General features: G+C 40.4%; 2 protein-coding genes across 7 annotated transcripts; one reads left to right on the forward strand and one right to left on the reverse strand.

Moving 5' to 3' along the window:
- Positions 1–2,425: 2,425 nt before the first annotated feature.
- LOC131939511 (proton-associated sugar transporter A-like) lies at positions 2,426–9,205 on the forward strand. Its single transcript, XM_059297852.1, has 4 exons — positions 2,426–4,337; positions 5,006–5,164; positions 6,733–6,908; positions 8,325–9,205. Exons 1-4 carry the CDS (start codon positions 2,681–2,683, stop codon positions 8,550–8,552), a joined length of 2,220 nt encoding a protein of 739 aa, XP_059153835.1. The 5' UTR covers positions 2,426–2,680; the 3' UTR covers positions 8,553–9,205.
- A 2,476-nt stretch (positions 9,206–11,681) lies between these two features.
- Positions 11,682–22,297, reverse strand: LOC131939520 (uncharacterized). Of its 6 annotated transcripts, none has more exons than XM_059297883.1 (7): positions 22,265–22,297; positions 21,038–21,229; positions 20,100–20,240; positions 15,743–15,842; positions 13,944–14,085; positions 12,953–13,118; positions 11,682–12,080 (listed from the first exon to the last, which is right to left on the reverse strand). In XM_059297883.1, the coding sequence occupies exons 5-7, from the start codon at positions 13,986–13,988 to the stop codon at positions 11,788–11,790; spliced, it is 504 nt and encodes a 167-aa protein (XP_059153866.1). In that variant the 5' UTR covers positions 13,989–14,085; positions 15,743–15,842; positions 20,100–20,240; positions 21,038–21,229; positions 22,265–22,297; the 3' UTR covers positions 11,682–11,787. The 6 variants fall into 6 exon arrangements, with proteins under 6 accessions (XP_059153866.1, XP_059153845.1, XP_059153875.1 ...); XM_059297862.1 differs by having other exon boundaries at positions 15,687–15,842; positions 22,265–22,296; XM_059297892.1 differs by lacking the exon at positions 15,743–15,842.
- Between the last annotated feature and the right edge of the window lie 2,691 nt (positions 22,298–24,988).

Here is a 24,988-nt window from a genome sequence, read left to right on the forward strand (position 1 = left end):
GAAATCGGAGTCAATGGCCTCAACGGCGCATAACCAGTTGACACGTACCGCTTAATTGTGTTGGAGGCGTGGTCGAGTCGGCAAAAAGCTCATGGTTGATAAATTCGAACAAAGTCTCGAGTTCAACCCACTGGCAGATAAATCTCGATCCCCATCAACACTAAAAATTAAGAACGAAGAAGAAGAAGAAGAAGAGATTAACAACACGTCTATGTTTTGTTCAATTTTCTAACTTTGAAACGTCTATATACTTGTTGAATGTCCAACTTCCTAACGTCTATATGTTTGTTGAATATCTACCTTCTAAATGTCTATGTTTTTGTTGAATGTCCAACTTCCACAACCGACAATCTAATCACCGAATCAAAGACTGTCAGATCAAACACTGTGGGCCCCTGTGTGAGCTCATATTCGCGTCAGTTGACACCTCGATAAACTCTCCGTCTCGAATCTTCCAGAAGCTTCGACACTCAAAGATGAAGATCGGTGAGGGATTAAAGGAAATAATTTGACGTCTGGTTCGTGGAATAATTTGACGTCTGGTTTGTGAAATTGAGCACAAAATGTAATAACATACATCTGTAAGTTAGCCGAACTTAAACCAAACTCTGAAGTTCTGGTAAAAAAAAAAACAAATACTAACTAAAGTCTAATAAAACTATTTAATCATAATCCACACAGTGTTTCTTCCAGACTTTTTTCTCCGGGGGGAGGGGGGGGGGGGGGGGAAAGGGAGGTCGCTTGATATTTTCGGGGGGGGGGGGGGCACGGGGGGAGGCGGACACTGGTTTAAAGTATATGTTTTTATATAAATTCCATTCCGTTCCGAAGAGATGCCTGGAAGAAACACTGAATCCACATCGGCAAGGAAATTTGTGTAGGCCTGCATGTGCCGTAAAAATAGTACGAATAGACATCAACAACAATTATTACAGGAGGAAAAAAAATAAGAAGTAGGTTTAAATAAAAGACAGACAATTTTTGCTTTGAAACTAAATTTATTAAGAATGGAGAAAGCCCCGTAAATTAACATGTGGTGGCGTTGTATTTCCTCATTTCGACTACTTCATATCCTATCTTGATGACGTAGTACTCACGTTTTTTACAACAAAAAAATAACTCATTTATGACGTGCTTCCTTTCTAACTAAGACAGTACAGAATTAACAGCCAATCTGGCAGAGCATCAAATCTGGCCAGCCACCTGGCTAAGCTGTCTGGTTGGCTGTCCAATCAGGTGACAGATCCGGTCTGAAGAAACGGTTATTAATACTGAGCGCTGATTTCCCATTCCGCCCCACGTGTCTAAGCCTGTGCCAGATTTTTCTGTTGGGGAAAGCACCTCAATGAATGCGTCATTGGGCGGATAACTACCAGCAATTAATGGCATCGATGTCCAGAGGATTGGGTCCAGTTATGGTGCTAGGGGTATCAGGGTTGGGGGTTTTATCTGATAGCTGGGTTGGGTTTTATCTGATAGCTGGGTTGGGTTTTATTTGATAGCTGGGTTGGGTTTTATTTGATAGCTGGGTTGGGTTTTATTTGATAGCTGGGTTGGCTTTTAATTGACAAGTCTCAGGGTTGGGTTTTAATTGATAGCTGGGTTGGGTTTTATTTGATAGCTGGGTTGGCTTTTAATTGACAAGTCTCAGGGTTGGGTTTTAATTGATAGCTGGGTTGGGTTTTATTTGATAGCTGGGTTGGCTTTTAATTGATAAGTCTCGGGTTTGGGTTTTATTTAATAAGTGACGCAGTTTGGTGCTTGTGAAGTCAAATACATTCAGCTCTTGGAGCTTAAGGTAACATGTGTCAAGGCTATGTCATACAGCAGACGTTCTTTGTTACATTTGGGGTTCAAATAAAATCATTTTTTGCAAGTAAAACTAGAAATCTGTTCTCATTATCTCTAGAGAATACAGTCGAATTCGCTCCTATCAAAAAATATAAGCCAAATTGTTCTTGGTAGCGAATATGTCCCATGTGGGGTGGGTTTCAATGGTCCCATGTGGGTTTCAATGGTCCCATACGGATTTTATTGGTCCTACAGGAGTTTCGACAAGCGAAGCATTTGATCTTTAAACCTAACAGAATGTAGTAGAAAAAAATTAAAGGTTTTTAAAGGCGATGAGAACTGGGATAAAGAGCTATTTTTAGAATTAAATGAAGATTTCTTTATAAAATATACCTTTTAATGATCAAATGTATGATATTTTAATAATAGTCAATTTTTATTAACATCCACAATTTTATAATCCACATTTCTACTATTCATATTTCTACGATATACTGTTTTATGATCCAGTCTTTTATGCTCCATTTTTATGCTCCATTTTTATGATCCATTTTTATGCTCAATTTTTATGGTCCATTTTTCCTTTATTTAGGACGACCCTGAGAGTTCTCTCCTTCTGTCAGCCCACCATGAAGACAACCAACCACCGCCTCCACACACCCACGGTACCAGCACTACCAGTATCAGCGTGAAGGATGGTACGGCTAACCCAACTGTGAGCCATGTCTACCCGTCATACCCTAACAACGACCCTAGCGTCCACATAAAACCGTGCACCGTCGCACAACCCACCTATGTCGGTGACCCCAACCTTGATCCCAATGAGTGCTCCGTGCTCTACTCCTGCTCGTGGTTAAGCTCGGGTCAAGAGACTTCAAACCAACCCAAGATGGACGCCGGGATTCTGCAGGCGTTAAAGGCGGTAAAAAGCAACCCGTATGTCCAGTACGTGGGTCTGGGGTTGGCCGGGTTGGTGACACAGAAAGAGCAGCATGACGAGAAGACCGGTGCGCCCCTCAGGAAGACCAAGCTGCAGCTGGTGCGCATCAGTGCGGCTGTGTGCGGGATAGAGCTGTGTTACGCGGCCGAGACGGCGTTCGTCAGCCCTATCTTGCTGAAGCTGGGGGTCCCGCCGTCTCTGATGACGATGATCTGGTGCCTGAGCCCGATGCTGGGGTTCTTCATGGTGCCGATCATGGGGTCATTGAGTGACAGGTGTGGGTTTAAGCTGGGCAGGCGGCGGCCATTCATCATCATCATGTCAATTGGGATTATCCTAGGACTGGCTTTAGTGCCGAACGGAGAAATTCTGGGGATATGGTTGGGCGACACGGGGAACGAGACGGTCAACTCCTACCCCGGGTGGAACGCCTCGTCTGGCGTCATCAACGAAACAATTTATCTGGCAAGCAAGACCTCTATGGGGATATCGTTCTCCCTTCCTCCCGGACACCTGAGGGGAATCATCTTCACGATAGTGGGCGTGGCCATGCTTGACTTCAACTGTGACGCCTGTCAATCACCATGCAGGGCGTATCTGCTGGACATCTGCGTGCCTGAAGACCACTCCACCGGCTTGACCATGTTCACCGTCATGGCGGGCCTGGGTGGGACGGTTGGTTACATCATGGGTGGAATAGACTGGAACGCCACCAGCTTCGGTGAGGCGTTAGGCGGCCATATCCGCGTGGTTTTCTCCATCGTCCTCATAGCGTTCATCGCGTTCGTTATCTCAACGCTGACGTCATTTCGGGAAATCCCGCTCTCCGAGTTGAACATCAAGCAAAACGAGACCCAGCGCAGTAAAAAGAAAGTTGGTAAATCTAAATACCGAAAGTTTACCAACGAAGACTCGTCGTCTGAAGAGGATTGCACGGACGGGGTAGAGAGAGGAGCCAACTCAACAAGGTACGGAGCCGTTTCTGAGACAAACACAAACGACGTCTTGAGCAAACGGGCGCTGGAATTAAGCTCACAAGACAAGGCAGACAACGGTGTGGCCGTCTCGGCGAAATTAAACAGCGAGGGCCCCAAGCAAGAGCCAGTGGCCAGCCTGAACTCTTTGCCCAACCTAAACAAAGTCTCACACAACCCGTTCACATTGACCGGACCGGTCGTTAGAAAGCCGGCAGAGAAGCCGTACAAGCTGGATAAGGAGCCGGTTCTAATCGCCGAGAGCCGGCGCGTTCGGGATCCACCCGTCCACATCACAAACAGCTCCACGGTGGATCCATCAAACAACGACCCGGTGGATTCAGGATCCACCAAGTCCAGTAATTCTGTGGAATGCAACGGCACGGTCGTGTCGAACACGTTGCTAGGCGACGATGAAATAAACCCGTACTCTAAACCTGCGGTCAGTAACGGTGACGTCACACAGGTCAACGAGAAGATCGAGACGGTGGAGGTGTCAACAGACGTGACCTTGAGGACGTACCTGAGGTCAATAGTTCAGATGCCAAGGTCGATGTGGGTCTTGTGCCTGTGTAACCTGCTGTGTTGGATGTCTTTGGTCTGTTACTCGCTGTATTTCACAGACTTTGTAGGTGAGCACATTTGTTTACTCACTACAACTTTTATGTCATCTTTGTTGATTCACCATGTCTGTCTGTTGATTCACAATGTTTGTATCTTGAAGAACCACGTTTGTCTGTTTATTCAGCGTGTTTGTATCTTAAAAAAAGACATGTATGTGTGTTGATAAACCATGTTTGTGTGTTGATAAACCATGTTTGTCATTTTTGTATAATGATTCAACATTTTCGTGAGTTGATTCACCAACTTTTTTTGTGTTGATTCAACCTGTTTGCCTTTTGATACACCATGTTTGTGTGTTAATTCTCTATCTTAATGTGTTGATTCCCTATGTTGTGTGTTGATAAACCTCTTTTATGTGTTAACGCCCTATGTTGTGTTTTTATTCACCATGTTTGTGTGTTGATAAACCGTGCTTGTGTATCGATTCTCCATCTATGTGTTGAATCACCATGTTTGTGTGTTGATGCCCTACATTGTGTGTTAATGCATCATGCTTGTGTGTTGACTGGTTTGTGTGTTGTTAAACCATGTGTGTGTTGGTGCCCTACATTGTGTGCTTGTGTGTTGACTGGTTTGTGTGTTGTTAAACCATGTGTGTGTTGGTGCCCTACATTGTGTGCTTGTGTGTTGACTGGTTTGTGTGTTGATACACCATGTGTGTGTGTGTTGCTCTCAGGCCAGTCCGTGTATGGAGGTGACCCCACGGCACCAGAGGGCAGTGACCTCCATGACAAGTACGACGCTGGGGTGAGACTGGGCAGCTTTGGCATGTCTCTGTACTCACTCTCATGTGCGTGCTACTCACTGGGCATCGAGAGGCTGGTCCACAGGTTTCGTAAGTTGACTTTCTCCTCAGTCTAGCAGTTTAAAACTTAAGATGTGGCAGGTGGTAGTATAGCATTTTAAAACTTTACATGTGATAGCACCGTAGTCTAGCCGTTTAAAACTTTGCATGTGGCTGGTGGTAGTCTAGCAGTTTAAAACTTTACATATGATAGATGGTAGTCAAGCAGTTTAAAACTTTGTTGCTGGAATAGAAGGTGATAGCATCGTAGTCTAGCAGTTTAAAACTTTACATGTGGCAGGTGGTAGTCTGGCAGTTTAAAACCGTAGATCTGGCAGGAATAGACTTACACCAAATAGATACACCAAAGCTCTTGCTTGTGTGTCATTTGCGTTTGTGAGAATGTGAGTTTAGTGTTGCACCACTTTTGGTAGGGGGTTAAAATAAATTAGAAGATAGAGGTTACTGTTCAAACAGTAGTAGAAAAGTATACTGCTCTAAAAAAGTAGAAAAGTATACTGCTCTAAAAATAGTAGAAAAGTATACTGCTCTAAAAATAGTAGAAAAGTATACTGCTCTAAAAATAGTAGAAAAGTATAGGCCTACTGCTCTAAAAATAGTAAAAAAGTATACTGCCCTAAAAATAGTAGAAAAGTATATTGCTCTAAAATAGTAGAAAATCATACTGCTTAAAACCAATAATATACAACTTAGCTTGGGTTGGGGTGGGTGGGTATCTTTACATTTCATGTTCAGAAAAACTCAACTTCACCTGCTCTTATCAACGTTTAGTGATGCCACAACTCGGTGTAGACTAGTAAGACACCCATGACGATACACTGACAGAGTGTATTGAGACCTGCTCACATTCATGACGATACACTGACAGAGTGTACTGAGACCTTGATACACTGACAGAGTGTACTGAGACCTTGATACACTGACAGAGTGTACTGAGACCTTGATACACTGACAGAGTGTACTGAGACCTTGATACACTGACAGAGTGTACTGAGACCTTGATACACACTGACAGAATGTACTGAGACCTTGATACACACTGACAGAGTGTATTGAGACCTGCTCACATTCATGACGATACACTGACAGAGTGTACTGAGACCTTGATACACTGACAGAGTGTACTGAGACCTTGATACACTGACAGAGTGTACTGAGACCTTGATACACACTGACAGAATGTACTGAGACCTTGATACACACTGACAGAGTGTATTGAGACCTGCTCACATTCATGACGATACACTGACAGAGTGTACTGAGACCTTGATACACTGACAGAGTGTACTGAGACCTTGATACACTGACTGAGTGTACTGAGACCTTGATACACACTGACAGAATGTACTGAGACCTTGATACACACTGACAGAGTGTATTGAGACCTGCTCACATTCATGACGATACACTGACAGAGTGTACTGAGACCTTGATACACTGACAGAGTGTACTGAGACCTTGATACACTGACAGAGTGTACTGAGACCTTGATACACTGACTGAGTGTACTGAGACCTTGATACACACTGACAGAGTGTACTGAGACCTTGATACACTGACTGAGTGTACTGAGACCTGCTAATGTTTCCTTTCCACAGGGGCAAAAAAAGTGTACGTATTGGGGCAACTCGTGTTTACTGTTGGTATGGCAGGCATGGCCCTGTCTCGCAGTAAGGTGGCAGTGATCCTGCTGTCACCTGCCGCAGGGATCATGTACGCTACCCTCTTCACCATGCCCTACCTGCTTGTGGCACATTACCACACCAGAGGTCTTGTAAGTTGATTTTGTAGCATCAAAGCAGATTTTAACCAAAAGTTCATACTTTATATGCTTATTGTGGTTTATTATTGATTCATCGTTTATAAAATAATTTTTAAAAAAATTCTGAGGCTTAAGATTCTTTCAGAAAATGTTCCCAATGAACAAAATAATTATCTTCTTTGATTGTGTTTTTTGTCCTAAGATCTCGAATCTTTGCCCCACATTCCCTCAAAACAATTTTTTGACTCGGTTAAAAAAGTTCTATTAAGATGTATTTAAAATTTCAAAACATTAATTGATTTTTATTGTTTGGATTAATCTCCACTTTATTGTTTTCCAATTTTTTAGGACAATCTTTATGGATGAAATTAAGATTTTTTTTGTTAGAGACAGTAGCAATGAATAACATAATATAAGCATTTTCTTATTTCCTTAGTTTAAAAAAGTATATGCCGTGTTTAAACGTTGGCAAATTAAATTATAGCCAAGTTCTAAGTTTTTGTGGCCGATCTTGAACTCGATTTTAACTCATTTTCTGACGCAGATATTTTTTTTAGCTCTCCAGATAAATTCAGTCTCATAAATATAAGTTTCTAACCTATAGTTATTACATTACTCATAAGAAATTCATTTAAATATTAGTTTAGGTTTGGGTACTTATACAATTCCTGTAACTACGAAATTACCTTCATTGCATAAAATTTTTTCCCGCTCAATTATTTACTCTTTTGTGATGAGTTGAAGCATTAGTTATAGAACAGGTAAATAAGATCGCATTGATATCTATAAACTAACAGGTAACTATGAACTTACATCATACCTCCGGGGCTAAAGCTTGAAAAACGCGATGTCAACGTGCCTTGTACAGAATTTGTGCTGACCCGCGACGTAGCATAGGCCATACGCCTCTAGTTGTTTTATTTTCTACTTATCAACAATTCATAATTTGTGAATACGGCACTACCCCACCCCCTGCCTCCCGCACCCCCCCCCCTACCCCGCCTAGTGAAAGCAGCCGTTTACAGACTACAATGAACATATCAAGCAGAACTTATTATCTCCCCTTAGTTTCAAATCGATTACAAACTAAATTATCTACCCATATTATCCGTCACTTATTCGAACTGGCTCTACTATTGTAAACATTCAGGGTGAACCACAGCTCACTTGACAGGTGGGGATAAGGGTGGTGGCTAAGCTGCGTGGTGTCCCCATGAAGAGAATTATCGGCGGTTTCATTTCACATCATCACCATCGGGCTACCTACACAGACAGCTGTTTTATTTAACACGAATACTAAGAAAACGTTACTCCTTTTAGCATATTTATATTGAATATCCATTTTAAATAAAATTCAATTTAAAGAACTCTCTATTTTAATTTTTTAACAAGAACAGTAAATAACATTTTAAATGAAACTTTCTCCAGTTCTCCCACGGAGAAGACATGTACGGCAACAGGAAACAGGTGCGAGGGCTGGGTACTGACGTGGCCATCATCAGCAGTATGGTGTTCCTGGCCCAGTTCGTCCTCTCCTTCATCATGGGCACCGTCGTCACGGCCGTCGACAGCACCACCGCCGTCATCATCGCCAGCGCCATCTTGAGTTTCCTCGGTTCCATGACGGCCACACAGGTGACCTACCTGGATCTGTAGTCACGTGACGGGCGACGGGACGCACGTGACCGGTGACGTCACATTGGTGATATACCTTTATGTGTAGACACGTAGACGTCACACAACTGACGGGAAGTATGACGCACGTGATCGGTGACGTGACATGTGTCACACACCTGTATCTGTAGACATGTGACGTGACACGTGTCACATACCTGTATCTGAATACATGTGACGTGACACGCATGACGTGTGACGTGACAGATGACGTACCTGAAGCCGTGACACCCTGTTAGTGTTAAGTGACAGGTGACATGAAAAAAGAAAAATGAAAATGACACGGCCGATGTGACATCTCAATTTGGATAATGACATCAAAGGAAATTATGAAAAGTGTGACAGTCAAGATGTCAAATGATGTGATTCTGTTTTTGTAATCATGTGATTCTCTGTGTAATCAGATGGACATAATATAAATAGAAGGATATAATTTTTTATATATATGCATATCTGTATATGTTGATTGTATTTAGAGGATCTTTATATGAATATTGTACTCGATACCATCTGTTATTTATTGCTGCAATTATGAATCGTCTCATTCAAATCTAAAATTCCACCTCTTAATTGCTTTTTTCGCGTCATCATTTGAACTACACTCTTGATTCAAATCTCGTGCATATGCTATAGTCAGAGGCGTAGCGAGGGGGGGGGGGGTGCGGTGGGTGCGGACCGCACCGGGTGACGCCATTTAGGGGGTGACATCAAGGCAAAAAATAGCAAAATATATAGAGAAAAACTTGAGGGGGGGGGGGGGGGTTGCAAATCGAAAGTTTGAGGGGGGGGGGTGCAAATCGGAAACTTTAGGGGGGTGCAAATCGAAAGTTTGAGGGGGGGGGTGGTGCAAATCGAAAATTTGGGGGGTGACACCATTAAGTGCCACACCGGGTGACACCCGACCTCGCTACGCCACTGGCTATAATTACCTACCTTAGTGTGCCAATAATTATCTCCCTTAGCGTGCCATAGTTACCAACCTTAGTGCAATCAGTTACCTACCTTGGTGCGCCACTAGCTGTCTACCTTAGGTACCTCCCTCGTAATCTTAACTCTGTTCTCAATTGTAAAGAGGATTAGATTGGTCTTTATCTTTACAAGTTATATTCTGCCATTTAGATTGTGGATACAAAAGAATCGATATAGCAATAAAATGATTTGATTGTGTTTATATTACTGACCTGTACAGTAATTCTATTTTTAGAAGAGAGTACTATTATGTTTATTTCATGTTATGTATTTTGAGTTTAGTTTTAAAAGATTTAATTTAGTCGCAATACGTTTAAATCAATGTATGTAGACAGCGGAATTTCATGTTAAATTGTATAAATGTATGTACTCATTTGGAATATATTTATGTACACTTACGTATGTACACAAACATTCATACTTTTATAGAAGACGTGATGTTTTAACTGTAATTTTACACATATTAACTGATGAAAACCCATATGTTTACGTGTACTAAATAATATGACATATAACCTACGTAACATGTATGATTTATGTACGCATATTGTAGATACGATTAGTACACACAAATTGTAATAGCACTAATAAGTCATTGATGAACATATGTTGAATGTACAAGTATAGTTTTAGTTCACATAATGTATGTATATATGAAGCTGTACATCCTGTGTGTATATATGACCATAGTTACATAGTGTATGTATATGTGATGTAGGTGTACGACGTGCTAAGTACACATATCTGTAAGCATATAGGTCATGCGGTATGTGATTGTTTGAAGCCGAACTAGGAAATATTTATCTGAAATAAACCTAAAGTTGAAATGTTGTAATGTAGATCTTCCAGTTTTGTGTGTGCGTTGATCTATTTGTTATTGGTTAATTCGTCTATCAAAAATATGTTGTGGCGGAGTTTGTTTGTTCGTGGGATGTGGCAAATCTTGTAACTCAATTTTGACCATCTTGTAATGCAGCGATTTCATTACAGCTTTTTAGATACGTTCATCTCCAATAACAATGCGAGAATGTATCATTTTTTACTTTCTCGTCTAAGAAGTATAGAGGAAGTATAGTAATCGTGCAAAAAATCGAAATCGAGATTTTCACAAGGCTTTTGAAAAACTAAAAATAGAATAAGTTCTACTTCCGGTTATCAGAAATCGCCGTAAAGTTGATACAGACCTACAATGTATTACTTATATATGACATTTCATCAACCTAGCTGTAACGGTACTCACACTAACCGTGATGTCAAACAAACCACGGTGTCATACTGACAGTATTTTCACGCTAACCACCAAATTACAAATCAAGAAATCAATCGATTTTCATCACTACCAACACCACTAATATTGTACCTGACTACTTTTTCTAATCATTTCAACATATACGCTCCCACTATTTTTACCTAAGGAAAGAGTCGATAAATTTAATTTACTTGATTGGTTTCAAGATGGCTGACGTTTAATCGGCGGAGATAAATATTGATTTATTTTTTAAAAACGCTGAAATTATGTTTTTTTTATAATTTGGTTGAGAAAATATTATAACCGTATGTAGTTTATGGTGGAAATATGTTTCCAAATTACATCAATATATTGGCAGGGATTAGATAATGGGTTCAGACCATTTTTTAACTGGTAGCTGTACGATACTTAGTCATTATTATGGAAGCTATGTGACAGTAGGTCATTATGCTGATAGCTATGTGACAGTAGGTCATTTGCTAACAGCTATGTGACAGTAGGTCATTATGCTGATAGCTATGTGACAGTAGGTCATTATGCTGATAGCTATGTGACAGTAGGTCATTATGCTGATAGCATGCTAGTGTATTAGCTTACTGGTAAAGATATTTAGTCAAGAAAAAAAACTAACTTATATTACTTAACGATTTTATGACGTATGTCTTATGACATTTGACATTTTGAAAATGACATGAGCTAACTGTTGAAAATAGCGTGATATTAACGTGAGATAGTTGTCATTTTGGGGGTCCATGTGTCCCCTAATACCTGCCTACACTATTGGTAAGTTGACACCTTTACCCATTCTCAAAACCGATCATCCATTCAAGGATATAATAAAGTACAATACAGTGTAATCACGTTCAACATTTAACAACACAAGCAATACAGTGTTCGATGGAAAGCTATTTATTTACTTCATTGACTTTTCAAATAAAGACAGCTCGGGTAGGCCTGCCCCCTCCCCAGGGCTTGAAGAAAACAGGACAGCTGCTGTCTTCACTTCTTCCCCACCAGCGACCTCTGCGGGCTGTCTGTATGAACAGACACACGACTCACGGGAGAGGACGCCGCAGACTTGTCGTCTTCCGTGATGTGGGAGCCGCCCCCTTTTCTGGGGGGCTCTACCGAGGAGCCGACGTGGCTGCCGCCATATGAGGGCGCAACACTGGCCCGGGGTGAGGGCGCGGCACTGGGGGCACGGGAGGGCGCCATGGAGCCGCCTGGAACATGCAGAGTTACCGGCCCTGTGGGCACGTCCACGGCCGATTCCTTGTCGATGTTTATAAATTCTGGTGGAGAAACAGCGTGAGTCATTAAGTGCATCAGTTATGGTATACAATCAGATCAACACAACAAAGTTATTAAGTGCATCAGTTATGGTATACAATCAGATCAACACAACAAAGTTATTAAGTGCATCAGTTATGGTATACAAACAGATCAATACAACAAAGTGCATCAGTTATGGTATACAATCAGATCAACACATCAAGTGCATCAGTTATGGTATACAAACAGATCAATACAACACAGTCATTAAGTGCATCAGTTATGATATATTATTAGATCAACACAACAAAGTGCATCAGTTATGGTATACAATCAGATCAACACAACAGCGTGGCTCATTAAGTGCATCAGTTATGGTATACAATCAGATTGGTGTATAATCAACCCAGTTCTTAATTTTAAAGTTGTTATGTGGTGTAGTGGTTCATATTAAGTGATTCTTTTCACCATACCTCACTAAAACACACACACACACGCACACACACACATATTTATATGGTGTAAATGGCAGTGTTTCTTCCAGACTTTTTTCTCCGGGGGGGGGGGGGGCACTTGATATTTTCAGGGGGTGGGGGCAGACACTGGTAACAGTATATGTTTTCTATCTAAATTCCATTTCGGGCGGGCGGGGGGGGGGGGGGGGGCATCTCCAGGCGTCTCTCCCCCCCCGGAAGAGATGCCCGGAAGAAACTCAGTGTAAAGGTGTTTTCTGGACCTCTGACATCCAAATAAAACTTAGACACGAATTCACAAAACAAAATAAGAGTGACAGACATCAAGAGAGGAAGAGAGAGAGAGATAGAGAAAGAGAGAAAGAGAGAAAGATAGAAAAAAGAAAGAAAGAGAGAGAGAAATAGAGACTATAGCAGACCTTCTCTAACAGGCCTGGCCGGGACAGGTTGTGCAATAGGCTGGTACTGGACGGGTTTCTGGCCCTGTGTGAAGATGTAGATGTGGACGCCCTGCTCGCTGCTGGCAGAGTCGATGTAGTAGTGTCTGGTATCTGATGTGGCGGGCTTTGATACTTGTCCCGGTGTCTGTCAGATGACATGACAGGTGGGATGTCAGATGACATGACAGGTGAGATTTCAGATGACAGGACATGACAGGATGTCAGATGACATGACAGGTGGGATGTCAGATGACATGTGGGATGTCAGAAGTCATGTTGGACATGAAAGGTGGGATGTCAGATGACAGGACATGACAGGTGGGATGTCAGATGACAGGACATGACAGGTGGGATGTCAGATGACAGGACATGACATGTGGGATGTCAGATGACATGTGGGATGTCAGAAGACACGTTGGACATGAAAGGTGGGATGTCAGATGACATGTGGGATGTCAGAAGACATGTTAGACATGAAAGGTGGGATGTCAGATGACAGGACATGACGGGTGGGATGTCAGATGACAGGACATGACAGGTGGGATGTCAGATGACAGGACATGACATGTGGTATGTCACATGACATGACATGTGGGATGTCAGATGACATGTGGGATGTCATATGACATTAGGGCATGACAGGTGAGATGTCATATGACATGTAGGACATGATAAGTGGGATGTCAGATGACATGTGGGACATGACAGATGGGATGTCAGATGACAGGACATGAAATGTGGGATGTCAGATGACATGTGGGATGTCAGATGACATTAGGGCATGACAGGTGGGATGTCAGATGACATGTAGGACATGACATGTAGGACATGACAGGTGGGATGTCGTATGACATGTAGGGCATGACACGTAGGACATGTCAGATGACATGTAGGACATGGCGACAAAAATTTGGAACCTTTTGGAACCAAATTTTCAAACCTATTGGACAGCTCCACACCTGTGACCTACCTTTTTAACTGGCGGCTTTGTCAATTTGCCTGTGGCGCATCCCATCCTTCCTGTAGGTCACGACCTCTCTCTCTAGCATTATGACGTCATCCAGACGGCTAACCCAAAAACAATCCCGTGCAGCTCAGATTCTAGTTTCCATCTGAAAAATAAAAGTTCCATGTTTAAAATGTTGCAGTTAGTTGTCTTGTAGGACAGACATACAAAGTTCTATGTTTAATATGTTATAGTTTATAACGTCTTATAATACAGAAAGCTAAAAGTCCCATTTTAATGGGTTCTTAATAAAGTCTTATAAAACAGACAAATATCCCCAAGTTTATAATAAAGTCTTATTCGATTAAAAAAAAATGCTAGCGCACGTTTTATTATCAAAGTCTCTGTATGATGTTTATTGTAAAACAAACTCCAAAAAAAAAACCCACCTTCGTGAAATTATTTTAGCACTTTGGTTGTTTGATGCAGAATTATAGAACGTTTTATTTAGCCCCTCCATCCCATCCCTCTACATACACTAGGTTGGGAGGTACGTCGTAGCCAGGAAAGGAGTGGGGGGGGGGGGGGAGCTGAAATTTTCGGTGAAGGGGGAGATGCAACTTTAGGGGGTAGGACTTAAAATTTCCAAGGGGAGGAACGTAGGTTATTTTATTCTTCAGTTTTGTTGTGGGGGGCGGGGTGGTGGACGTATTTCGGGGGGGGGGGGGGTTGTGGTAGGTGAGGGAGGAGGGAGAAGATATACTTGAAATAATCCATGATAAAAACTAACATCTCTTCACAATGTTTATGGGTTGATCACTAGCAAATCGGAATTTAAAATAAGGTGGAAGGGAAATAACTGCATCATTAGATGAAGAATAGGTTGCATCCCTTGATGGGCTTTTTAAAAAATGAAATTTTTCAAACCAGCATAATCTCTTGCAATGTTAAACGATACTTTCGCTGGTCATAGTGCCCAGACTATCACAGAGAAGGTGTTTGTTAAAACACCGACAGTGCGCTAGGTGTTTACTGAATGGTGTCGATGTTAGGGCTAGAGTTAGCACTGGGTAAGGAGGTAGTGTTAGAGTTAACACTGAAGTTCAGACTACGGTTAGATTTAAAGATAGACAAAATAAGAGGCGAATATGTCCTGCCGACGTGTTTATTTTATCGACACATGTGGTGTCTTATACCAGTAGCAATACCAGAAACCCAACCCAGAACCAACCCTGATCCTTTTAGCAACCCCACAACCCAATCTTAGCATAGACCATTCAACCAACCCTGATCCTAATCGCCATTCACAACCCAGAATCTTAGCATAGACCATTAAACCAACCCTGACCCTAATAGGACCTACAACCCAATCTTAGCATAGACCATTCAACCAACCCTGATCCTAATCGCCATTCACAACACAGAATCTTAGCATAGACCATTCAACCAACCCTGATCCTAATCGCCATTCACAACACAGAATCTTAGCATAGACCATTCAACCAACCCTGATCCTATACATATACTCGAACTTTGACCCAACACACCAGTACTAATGCACCAGTCAGTTTTTCTTGTGTGAAAGTACCCGACGTTCAAACTCTAAAATTTAAAACTTATTTTGTTGTGTTATTGTTTGTTTATATGGCTGTTTCGTGCGATATTTTATTTCAGCTCATTGGCTATACAAACACCAGAGCCCCCATCCCACCCCTCCCACCCCCCATTGAGACAGGTGACAGAGAGAAGAAAACGAAAGCAACTGACGTGAATCCATCTTGAGTACATTTTAAAACAAATCAAATGATGATGAAGTTACACACCACAGGTCTCGACTCTTCCGTTCTCTGGGCGCGCCACGAGAGTGCTACACAGTGCTCACTTGGTGCGTAAATAGTGTGTAACATGCTTAGCGCATCATTACTGTAATGGACACAAACATCAGATTTTTAATTTCTCGTATATACGAAGTATAGAGAAAGTCTTGTAATCGTGCAAAAAAAAAAAAATCGATATTTTTACAAATCTCCACGTTTTACACCTCACTGATACGGAAAAACATAATTTTGCAATCTTGTCCGTATGTCTGTGTGTATGTCTGTCTGTCTGTATGTAAACACGATAACTTGAGTACCGATACAGCTAGGTTGATGAAATTTCATATATAAGTATTTTATCAAACTCGTAGATCCTGATCAACTTTTGAGCGATTTCCGATAACCGGAAGTGGTACTTTTTCTACTTTGAATTTTTCAAAAGCCTATAACTTGAGTACTATTTCAGATAGATAAATGAAATTTCACATGTAAGTAAAAGATCTAATTTTCTACCTCCTGTCAAATTTTGAGTAATTTCCGTTGACCGGAAGTACTAACTTACGCTATTTCCGATTTCTCAAAAAACGCATGTAAATTTATAAAGTACTAATAATATTGCGCACTATTATGCACATTTTGTTTTGGCTTTCGCTTGGTGCGCAATTCTTTTTTTCTACGAGATTCTATTCTATTTTTTAAAGTTTAAGTACTTAAAAAATATGTCTATACTCCGAGTTATATAATAATATTCGAGAAAGTTTAGGGAGATCACTCCCGGTTTATTATTTACAAGCTTATTTTTAACTTGACTCCTCTATTATTTTTTTGTTAAGCGCGGGTTGCTATATGATTGAATACCTTTATTGGATCAAAGTAACGCTCTTCTTTATATTTAAAAAAAAATTATGCGTGGTTATATAATATATCTATTATATATAAAGTTCAATTCTGTATGCTTGTATAATGTTTGTAATTGAGGATTACAAAGGAATATAAAAAAAAACACGAAAAAATCGATACTTCCATGGATTTAAGTGTTAGATTATTATAGTGTTCATGGTCTAAATTTATGAGTTAAAAAATACTATTGAAAGTCTTTAAAAACAATTTTCATTTCATTTACTTAGAATAATAATTTTCAATTATGAACATTACATAGAATTTTAAAAAAAGTGTATTAAAGTTTATAAAATTTCTAAAATTGTGTCTGAAATGTATTTGCATTTTGTCCTTTAGTTCTCATAACGTCCCTTGATTTGGAAAACACAGTTACTTCCCTTTAAAAAAACCATTAAATCGGGGGGAGAAAGAATTTACTTTTTATTACTTTGTTTTGGTGTTAAGAAAAAAAAATTATATAATTAGCGGGGATTGATTAAGTGCAATGTCGTTGGTATTTTTAATACTGCCTTTTATTTATTCCATGCACTGAACGTACTGTTTACTAATTATTTTTTAAATTAATAACAGTTAATAAGCCAGGTCCTACAAATCCTATATGTTTAATTCTTTCCATTTACGGATAAGCTTGGAGTATTGTAACTTTGTTCACTAAATTGAAACAGGCGCGTCCGCCGGCGCCCCTCCACGGTTCGATTTGGCACCCTGGGCACCTGTGAGCGCTTTGGTGCATAATTTCGTTTTGAACAGTGCGATAGACTATGAATAAGAAAGGTTACTATAGTGTTTAAGTGAATAAAATCCGGGCGTCCTCTGGCACCCCAACAGGGTGCTATTTGGCGCCCCGGGCCTTCCCGTATTCGCTATGGTACCTACGTTCGCGTAAGTGAGTTCAAAAGACTATGAATAAGTTGGGTACTATAGTCGTTTACTAAGTTGAATCAGGCGGTTACGCCGCAAGTCGTCATGTTGCGATTTGACGCCCCCAGCTAGACTGTGGACACTTTGAGTTTATATTTGCGTTTGTGTTTTCTTTGTGTTTGAGTTTGGGTTTGCGTTTGTGGTTGTGTTTGCGTTTGGATTTGAGTTTGGGTTTGTTTTCGTTTGCTTTTTTTCTTTGCGTTTGTGTTTTCGTTTGCATTTTTCTTTGCGTTTGTGTTTTCTTTTTGTTTGTGTTTGTGTTATGTTTGCGTTGTTTTTTTTGGTGTGTTTTGGTTTTTGTTTGGTTGTGGTTGGGTTTGTGTTTGCGTTTGGATTTGAATTTGTTTTCGTTTGCTTTTTTGTTTGCGTTAGTGTTTGTGTTTTCTTTGTGATTGTGGCTGGGTTTGTCTTTGCGTTTGTTTTTGTGTTTTCGTTTGTGTTTGTTTTGTGTTAGCGTTATGTTTGCGTTTTTTTGTGTGTTTTGGTTGGTTGTGGTTAGGGTGGGCAATGCCGGGTAAATGCTGATTACTAAACACACAAGTTATGGTCCTTTACAGATACGTTTTTCAGAGATGCCAGTGCAGGGCCTGGCCGGGACGGCTAGTTTATCATAAATCGTTTTTTTTTTAATTTAGTGCATACATGAAAGCGTGTTATTAAACCGTTTTCTCTTTTAAAAACATTTTTTATGAAGGTAAACCATTTAAATTTAAATAGAGTTCAAGTTTGAGATTGTGTGTTTTAATTTTAAAATTTCACATTTATTGAATAAACAAAGTAATTATAAAAAACTTCATTGTTTGTTTTTCGTATGACTTTTCTAAGTATTTAACGTTTTTGGTGCTTAGAAACAGCCTACATCGGGTAACGGACTTAAGAAACAGCCTTCACAAGGTACCAACCCTAAAAACAGCCTACACTGGGTACTAGTCGATGTCTGCTTCTAGCCAGGGCCGGTTCGGCTTTGTTTATATCTTGCCTGTAATGCCCAGTGGCGTAGGCAAGGGGGGGGGGGGTTACGGGGGGTCATAACCCCCCCATAGACCCCTCGGTATATATATAAAAAGTATGAGGGGGATGCAAATCAAAAGTTTGAGAGGGGGGGGGGGGTGTAAATCGAAAGTTTGAGGGGGGTTTGTCCCTGGGTAAAAATTGGACCCCCCCCCCCCTTGAGACGATCCTGGCTACGCCACTGGTAATGCCAACTCTAGTTCGGTATGCTTTTTAACATTTTGCACACGAACCGAACGGTCGCTCATACGAACATAAGCACCAATTTAATTTTTTCTATGTCAGGTCGACACAAGCAACTCACCTTTGGTTTGTTGACGTCAGAGTTTGTGAAGATGTAGATGTGCTCACCTTTGGTTTGTTGACGTCAATGTAGATGTGCTCACCTTTGGTTTGTTGACGTCAATGTAGATGTGCTCACCTTTGGTTTGTTGACGTCAATGTAGATGTGCTCACCTTTGGTTTGTTGACGTCAATGTAGATGTGCTCACCTTTGGTTTGTTGACGTCCGAGTTTGTGAAGATGTAGATGTGCTCACCTTTGGTTTGTTGACGTCAATGTAGATGTGCTCACCTTTGGTTTGTTGACGTCAATGTAGATGTGCTCACCTTTGGTTTGTTGACGTCAATGTAGATGTGCTCACCTTGGGTTTGTTGACGTCAATGTAGATGTGCTCACCTTTGGTTTGTTGACGTCAATGTAGATGTGCTCACCTTTGGTTTGTTGACGTCAATGTAGATGTGCTCACCTTTGGTTTGTTGACGTCAATGTAGATGTGCTCACCTTTGGTTTGTTGACGTCAATGTAGATGTGCTCACCTTTGGTTTGTCGACGTCAATGTAGATGTGCTCACCTTTGGTTTGTTGACGTCAATGTAGATGTGCTCACCTTTGGTTTGTTGACGTCAGAGTTTGTGAAGATGTAGATGTGCTCACCTTTGGTTTGTTGACGTCAGAGTTTGTGAAGATGTAGATGTGCTCACCTTTGGTTTGTTGACGTCAATGTAGATGTGCTCACCTTTGGTTTGTTGACGTCCGAGTTTGTGAAGATGTAGATGTGCTCACCTTTGGTTTGTTGACGTCAATGTAGATGTGCTCACCTTTGGTTTGTTGACGTCAATGTAGATGTGCTCACCTTTGGTTTGTTGACGTCAATGTAGATGTGCTCACCTTTGGTTTGTTGACGTCAATGTAGATGTGCTCACCTTTGGTTTGTTGACGTCAATGTAGATGTGCTCACCTTTGGTTTGTTGACGTCAATGTAGATGTGCTCACCTTTGGTTTGTTGACGTCAATGTAGATGTGCTCACTTTTGGTTTGTTGACGTCAATGTAGATGTGCTCACCTTTGGTTTGTTGACGTCAATGTAGATGTGCTCACCTTTGGTTTGTTGACGTCAATGTAGATGTGCTCACCTTTGGTTTGTTGACGTCAGAGTTTGTGAAGATGTAGATATGCTCACCTTTGGTTTGTTGACGTCAATGTAGATGTGCTCACCTTTGGTTTGTTGACGTCAATGTAGATGTGCTCACCTTTGGTTTGTTGACGTCAGAGTTTGTGAAGATGTAGATGTGCACGCCCGACTCGCCCTTGGAGTCAATACAAAAATGTTTCTGGTTCCCACAGGCTCCAATGGGGGGTGGCATGGCCCGCTGCAGGGTCGGTGAGATGGACTGCAGGGGACAAGATGCGTGATAATGGAATAATGGCAAGTTGTTTTAGACAAGATGCGTGACTCAGGAATACTGACAAGTTGTTTTAGACAAGATGCATGATTCAGGAATAATGGCAAGTTATTTTAGACAAGATGCAGATTCAGGAATAATGGCAAGTTGTTTTAGACAAGATGCAGGATTCGGGATTAATGACAAGTTATTCTAGACAAGATGCAGAATTCAGGAATAATGGCAAGTTATTTTAGACAAGATGCATGATCCAGCAATAACGGCAAGTTTTGTACACATTGCACGACTCAGAAATAAACAAGTTGTCGTTGACGGGAAAGCTGAGTAAAGAAATAGTGTGTAACGTGCAGCTGTTAGGGTTGGGTGTGAGGGTTACAATAGTGCACCTGTTAGGGTTGGGTGTGAGGGTTACAATAGTGCACCTGTTAGGGTTGGGTGTGAGGGTTACAATAGTGCACCTGTTAGGGTTGGGTGTGAGGGTTACAATAGTGCACCTGTTAGGGTTGGGTGTGAGGGTTACAATAGTGCACCTGTTAGGGTTGGGTGTGAGGGTTACAATAGTGCACATGTTAGGGTTGGGTGTGAGGGTTACAATAGTGCACCTGTTAGGGTTGGGTGTGAGGGTTACAATAGTGCACCTGTTAGGGTTGGGTGTGAGGGTTACAATAGTGCACATGTTAGGGTTGGGTGTGAGGGTTACAATAGTGCACCTGTTAGGGTTGGGTGTGAGGGTTACAATAGTGCAGCTGTTAGGGTTGGGTGTGAGGGTTACGTTAACTGCTCACCCGCTTCGGCGTGCCCGGTCTAGCTGGGGAAGGGGGTGGTTTAGTGGAGAGACAGCCCATCTCTGATGCATGCACGGTCGATCAGGGCAAGTACCATTGTCCACACGGTCACAAACATAAGAGGATGGCCGACACGACTCTGTATGTAACAGCTCGTTTCATTGGCCGGTACTCTTTAGTTTTTACCAATGGCTGAAGGTGTTGAAGAAAAAAAAGTTTTTCATCAGGACTAAAAAAATAATTAGCAACAAAACTGGCAGTTTCCATATTACATTATTTATTAACTAGCAATTAGGCACCCGAAGCGACGCTAACGTTTAGACAACTATCTTTCCTTTTTTGTTCCCAATACACATGGGGCCACCACAAAAAGCTGCAATTTTCCGGCAGTCCCCCATGGCAGTAGCAGGTTTCATTTGCATCTGTCATACTTTGGAGTACTGCTTCACTTTAACCGTGTTTTAAAAAGTTGTATTGCTTTTTGGTTTTGTTTCTGTGGGTTCTTCTTTCTTTTTTCTACGAAATAAGCCTTATGTTCACCCATAACCTGGAGCCCAGGGTGCTGGCTTTTGTTTGATCGATCCCTACCCACCAGAGGCGTAGCGACCCTTCCCGGCGCCCGGGGACAAACTTTTCGATTTGCACCCCCCCCCCCTTCAAGATTTCGATTTGCACCCCCCCCCCCCCCTTAAACTTTTGATATGCACCCACCCCCTCAAGATTTCGATTTGCACCTCCCCTCAAACTTTCAATTTATTTTTCCAACCCATTTTGGCGCCCCCTAAGGTCGGCGCCCGTGGACATATGTCCCCCCCCCCCCTGGCTACGCTACTGCGACCCACACAGATATTCCCAACTTGTTTGAACTTGCCAGGGGTTTACACTCCCGTTATATTCCCATAACTTTTAATGTCGCTTAGCCTTAGCCATTCTTTGTGGCTATATCTAATCTAGTAGTGAAAATTATAGTTTGAGGTTATCGTGGTTGGTAAAACAGGTGAACTACTTATCTGCCCAACAGATCGCAAGGTCCCGAAAGAGCAAATATTTTTTATAGCGGTTTTGATCTAGATCTAGAGTCTATTATCGTTTGTGGTGGAGACTTGACTAGCGATTCTAGCCAGATCTAGTTCTAACTGATCAAATACAAGTTTTTGATTAGTATAAAAGGCCCTAAACATATTCATAATTTATTTAAACACTTTCGTCTGCCTTAAATAACTTCACCTGTTTTGATGGGCTCTATGTTAACGCCATTGGTGTTTTGAATATTGAGCTGCGTTCAACACCTGTGTTTTTGTGTGTTCTCTACAGCAACACTAATGCGTCAGTGTAAAAACGCACCAATGTTTCTAATAAAATGTATGCACGCCTTATAGGCCTGCGCCAACGTAACCAGATTAAAATTAATACAAGCGAGCTTTTACATATGCACCAAAAAGAAGAAAATACATCACTATTAAATTATTAAAAAGAAAAGCGTGATTCGCTAACAAACTTTTAGTAACTGCCTTCATTACATTATACATCCATTTTATAAATAGTTTTATTGATTATTAGCGTAATACAATATCTAAAACAAAACATATATAAAATAAAATTTACAAAGGCGTCTAATTAGATCTGCGCTTCAAAATTAATACAGATATAATTATTTTCATCCTTCAAAAAGTGCCATTTGAAAATATAACAAATAGATGAGGCAAATTATAGAATTTCTAAAAAAAAAAACAACTAAAAATAACTTCGCCTTTATTTGGCTGAGAGGAGATTATAAATCTTAATGAGTGCATGGCAATTAATTTAATGCTCAAATTTAGTTTGATTCATGGTACGGTAGAAATGAGAAAAATTCCATCTGCAAGTTTGCACTAATGACGAAACACTTCAAAATAATCAAAGAAAATGAAAACTTGTTCTAATAAAAATAATCGCAATTGTCCAGTATGGAAATTGCGCTAAAAATATTGAAACTAAAGTACATCATACATCGATGTAGACAGGTCGACTTCGTCACGTGATGTAGTTGTACATTTTAAGCGCGCTGTCGCATTGGTTAATGTCACCCAGGGAAACGTTTCTTTCGGTTGATAATGAAATTTGTGGAGAGTTTGAGCGGACGTCCCTGTAAACAATGTGGTGTCGTTACGCATGGCTTTTTTTTTTTAAATCCATTAAATAATGAGAACAATTATAATTCTTATTTCAAACTAGTCTAGATTTTCAGGCGTATCGCACAATAGAAATTAATGTAAGGCCGTTTTCTAAATCAGTCACTAGCACCTTTCAAACCTGTTATGTGCTCGTGTGCTACCTGTGGACACCATTTTGTTTGAAACAAGTACGCCATCTTTGAGTGCGACAATCGTAATTGCTGCTTCTCTCCTGGAAGTCTGTGCATATTGCTAATAATGAAATACTTACCGGGTATTTTTTTTGGCACGCTCCACTGCGCTGATAAGCTTATAACAAAATCTATTCTTTTAGCATATGATCATAATATTTTAAGATGTATTAATTTTTACTTGCATTTTTGAATGAAAGATGTATGGCAGAAAGATGTATAACCCACTGACAGAACGGAAGAATTGAAATGTTTGTTATTATTATACTAATAGATAAAATATTCATGTAAAATGTGGCATACCGTAATGGCCGGTGACGAGAACAGTAAAATTTATATAGTGGTAAAATACTAGTTCAATATATAATATTTTACATCTTAGGCCATAAAAAGTATGCTTTATTCAAATATTTACTGATCCGTTTCATATTATTGTTTATTGTAACCATCGCACTCTGTTAAGTTGACCGAGAAGGTGTGTACCGGTCTCCGGCATGTTGACTGAGACTGTCTCTTCCAGCAGACCGTCCGGTTGTTTGCTCGTATTTGCGGTCACTATACTCCCGGTATTTTACAATACAAAATTCTACTAGTATGGTCAGCTTATACGGATGGTATTTTATCACTATATTGTATCATAGCAAACACTTGGCGTTGAATGCTTAGATTTGACCAACCTCCAACTGGCGTGACGGCTTAGTTTACACCAACCTCCAACTTAGCATGTAGTCTTGTTTTTACAATCTTACAAATTAACGCAAATTTAACATTTTAAAAATATAGACCAATAATTCACGTGTAGCGGGTACCGATGGCTATTCTGCTAAATTTAACTATTATTTTCAGGTTTGTATATTTATGTGTTTGTCTGTATTGGTTGATCAGCATCTGCACTATGTATATAACAGTAAAATAAGTATGTAGAGAACAATATTCTTTTTAACCAAAATGCTAAACACACATTTATTTATAGACGGTAATTAATTTACTGATTTATTCAAAGTTAGAAACAATCCTTTAATTATACAAGTTAATAACAAATACTTTATGTATTTTTTTTTTCCACAACTATGGCTTCCACTGAAACTCAGACCAGGTTGCCCTTTTAAAAATTAATGCATTATAAAGCTAAATTTTCTGTAGATCATAGTTATTACGATATGCATGTTTGTTATTTTTATTAGGTTCCAGTGTTATAATCATTTTTTAACAGGATACGATTCACAGATCATTTAATTCGAGAATGCAATGAATTTATCTAGAGCTACCAATAAATTAGACGTATACTAGACTTAAGCAATTTTTAGTCTGTCGGTGTACCAGTTGATCTAGAATCCTGGCCAATCTAGGGCAATCACACAGGCCTTAATATTTTATATAAATCGTTGTTTCTTAGCTATGGAGTTGGTTTCATTGGAATATAATTTAATTTTAAATAATATTCGGCGTAGTTTTCCTTTATGGCGAAGAGTGGTCTCGGAGATTACATAAAAAAATAGGAAATATTTTCATTCAATGGAATGTGTCTATCCGGCCAAGATGACATTGGTGAAGGGTATGGGTTCGAAACACATCATTTTAGTGTTACATTTTTGTTTTAATTTTTA

The sequence above is a fragment of the Physella acuta genome, unplaced genomic scaffold (genome assembly GCF_028476545.2).
Source record: "Physella acuta isolate Inbredline_101_S28 unplaced genomic scaffold, ASM2847654v3 ptg000019l, whole genome shotgun sequence".
NCBI classification, from domain to species: Eukaryota; Metazoa; Mollusca; class Gastropoda; family Physidae; genus Physella; species Physella acuta.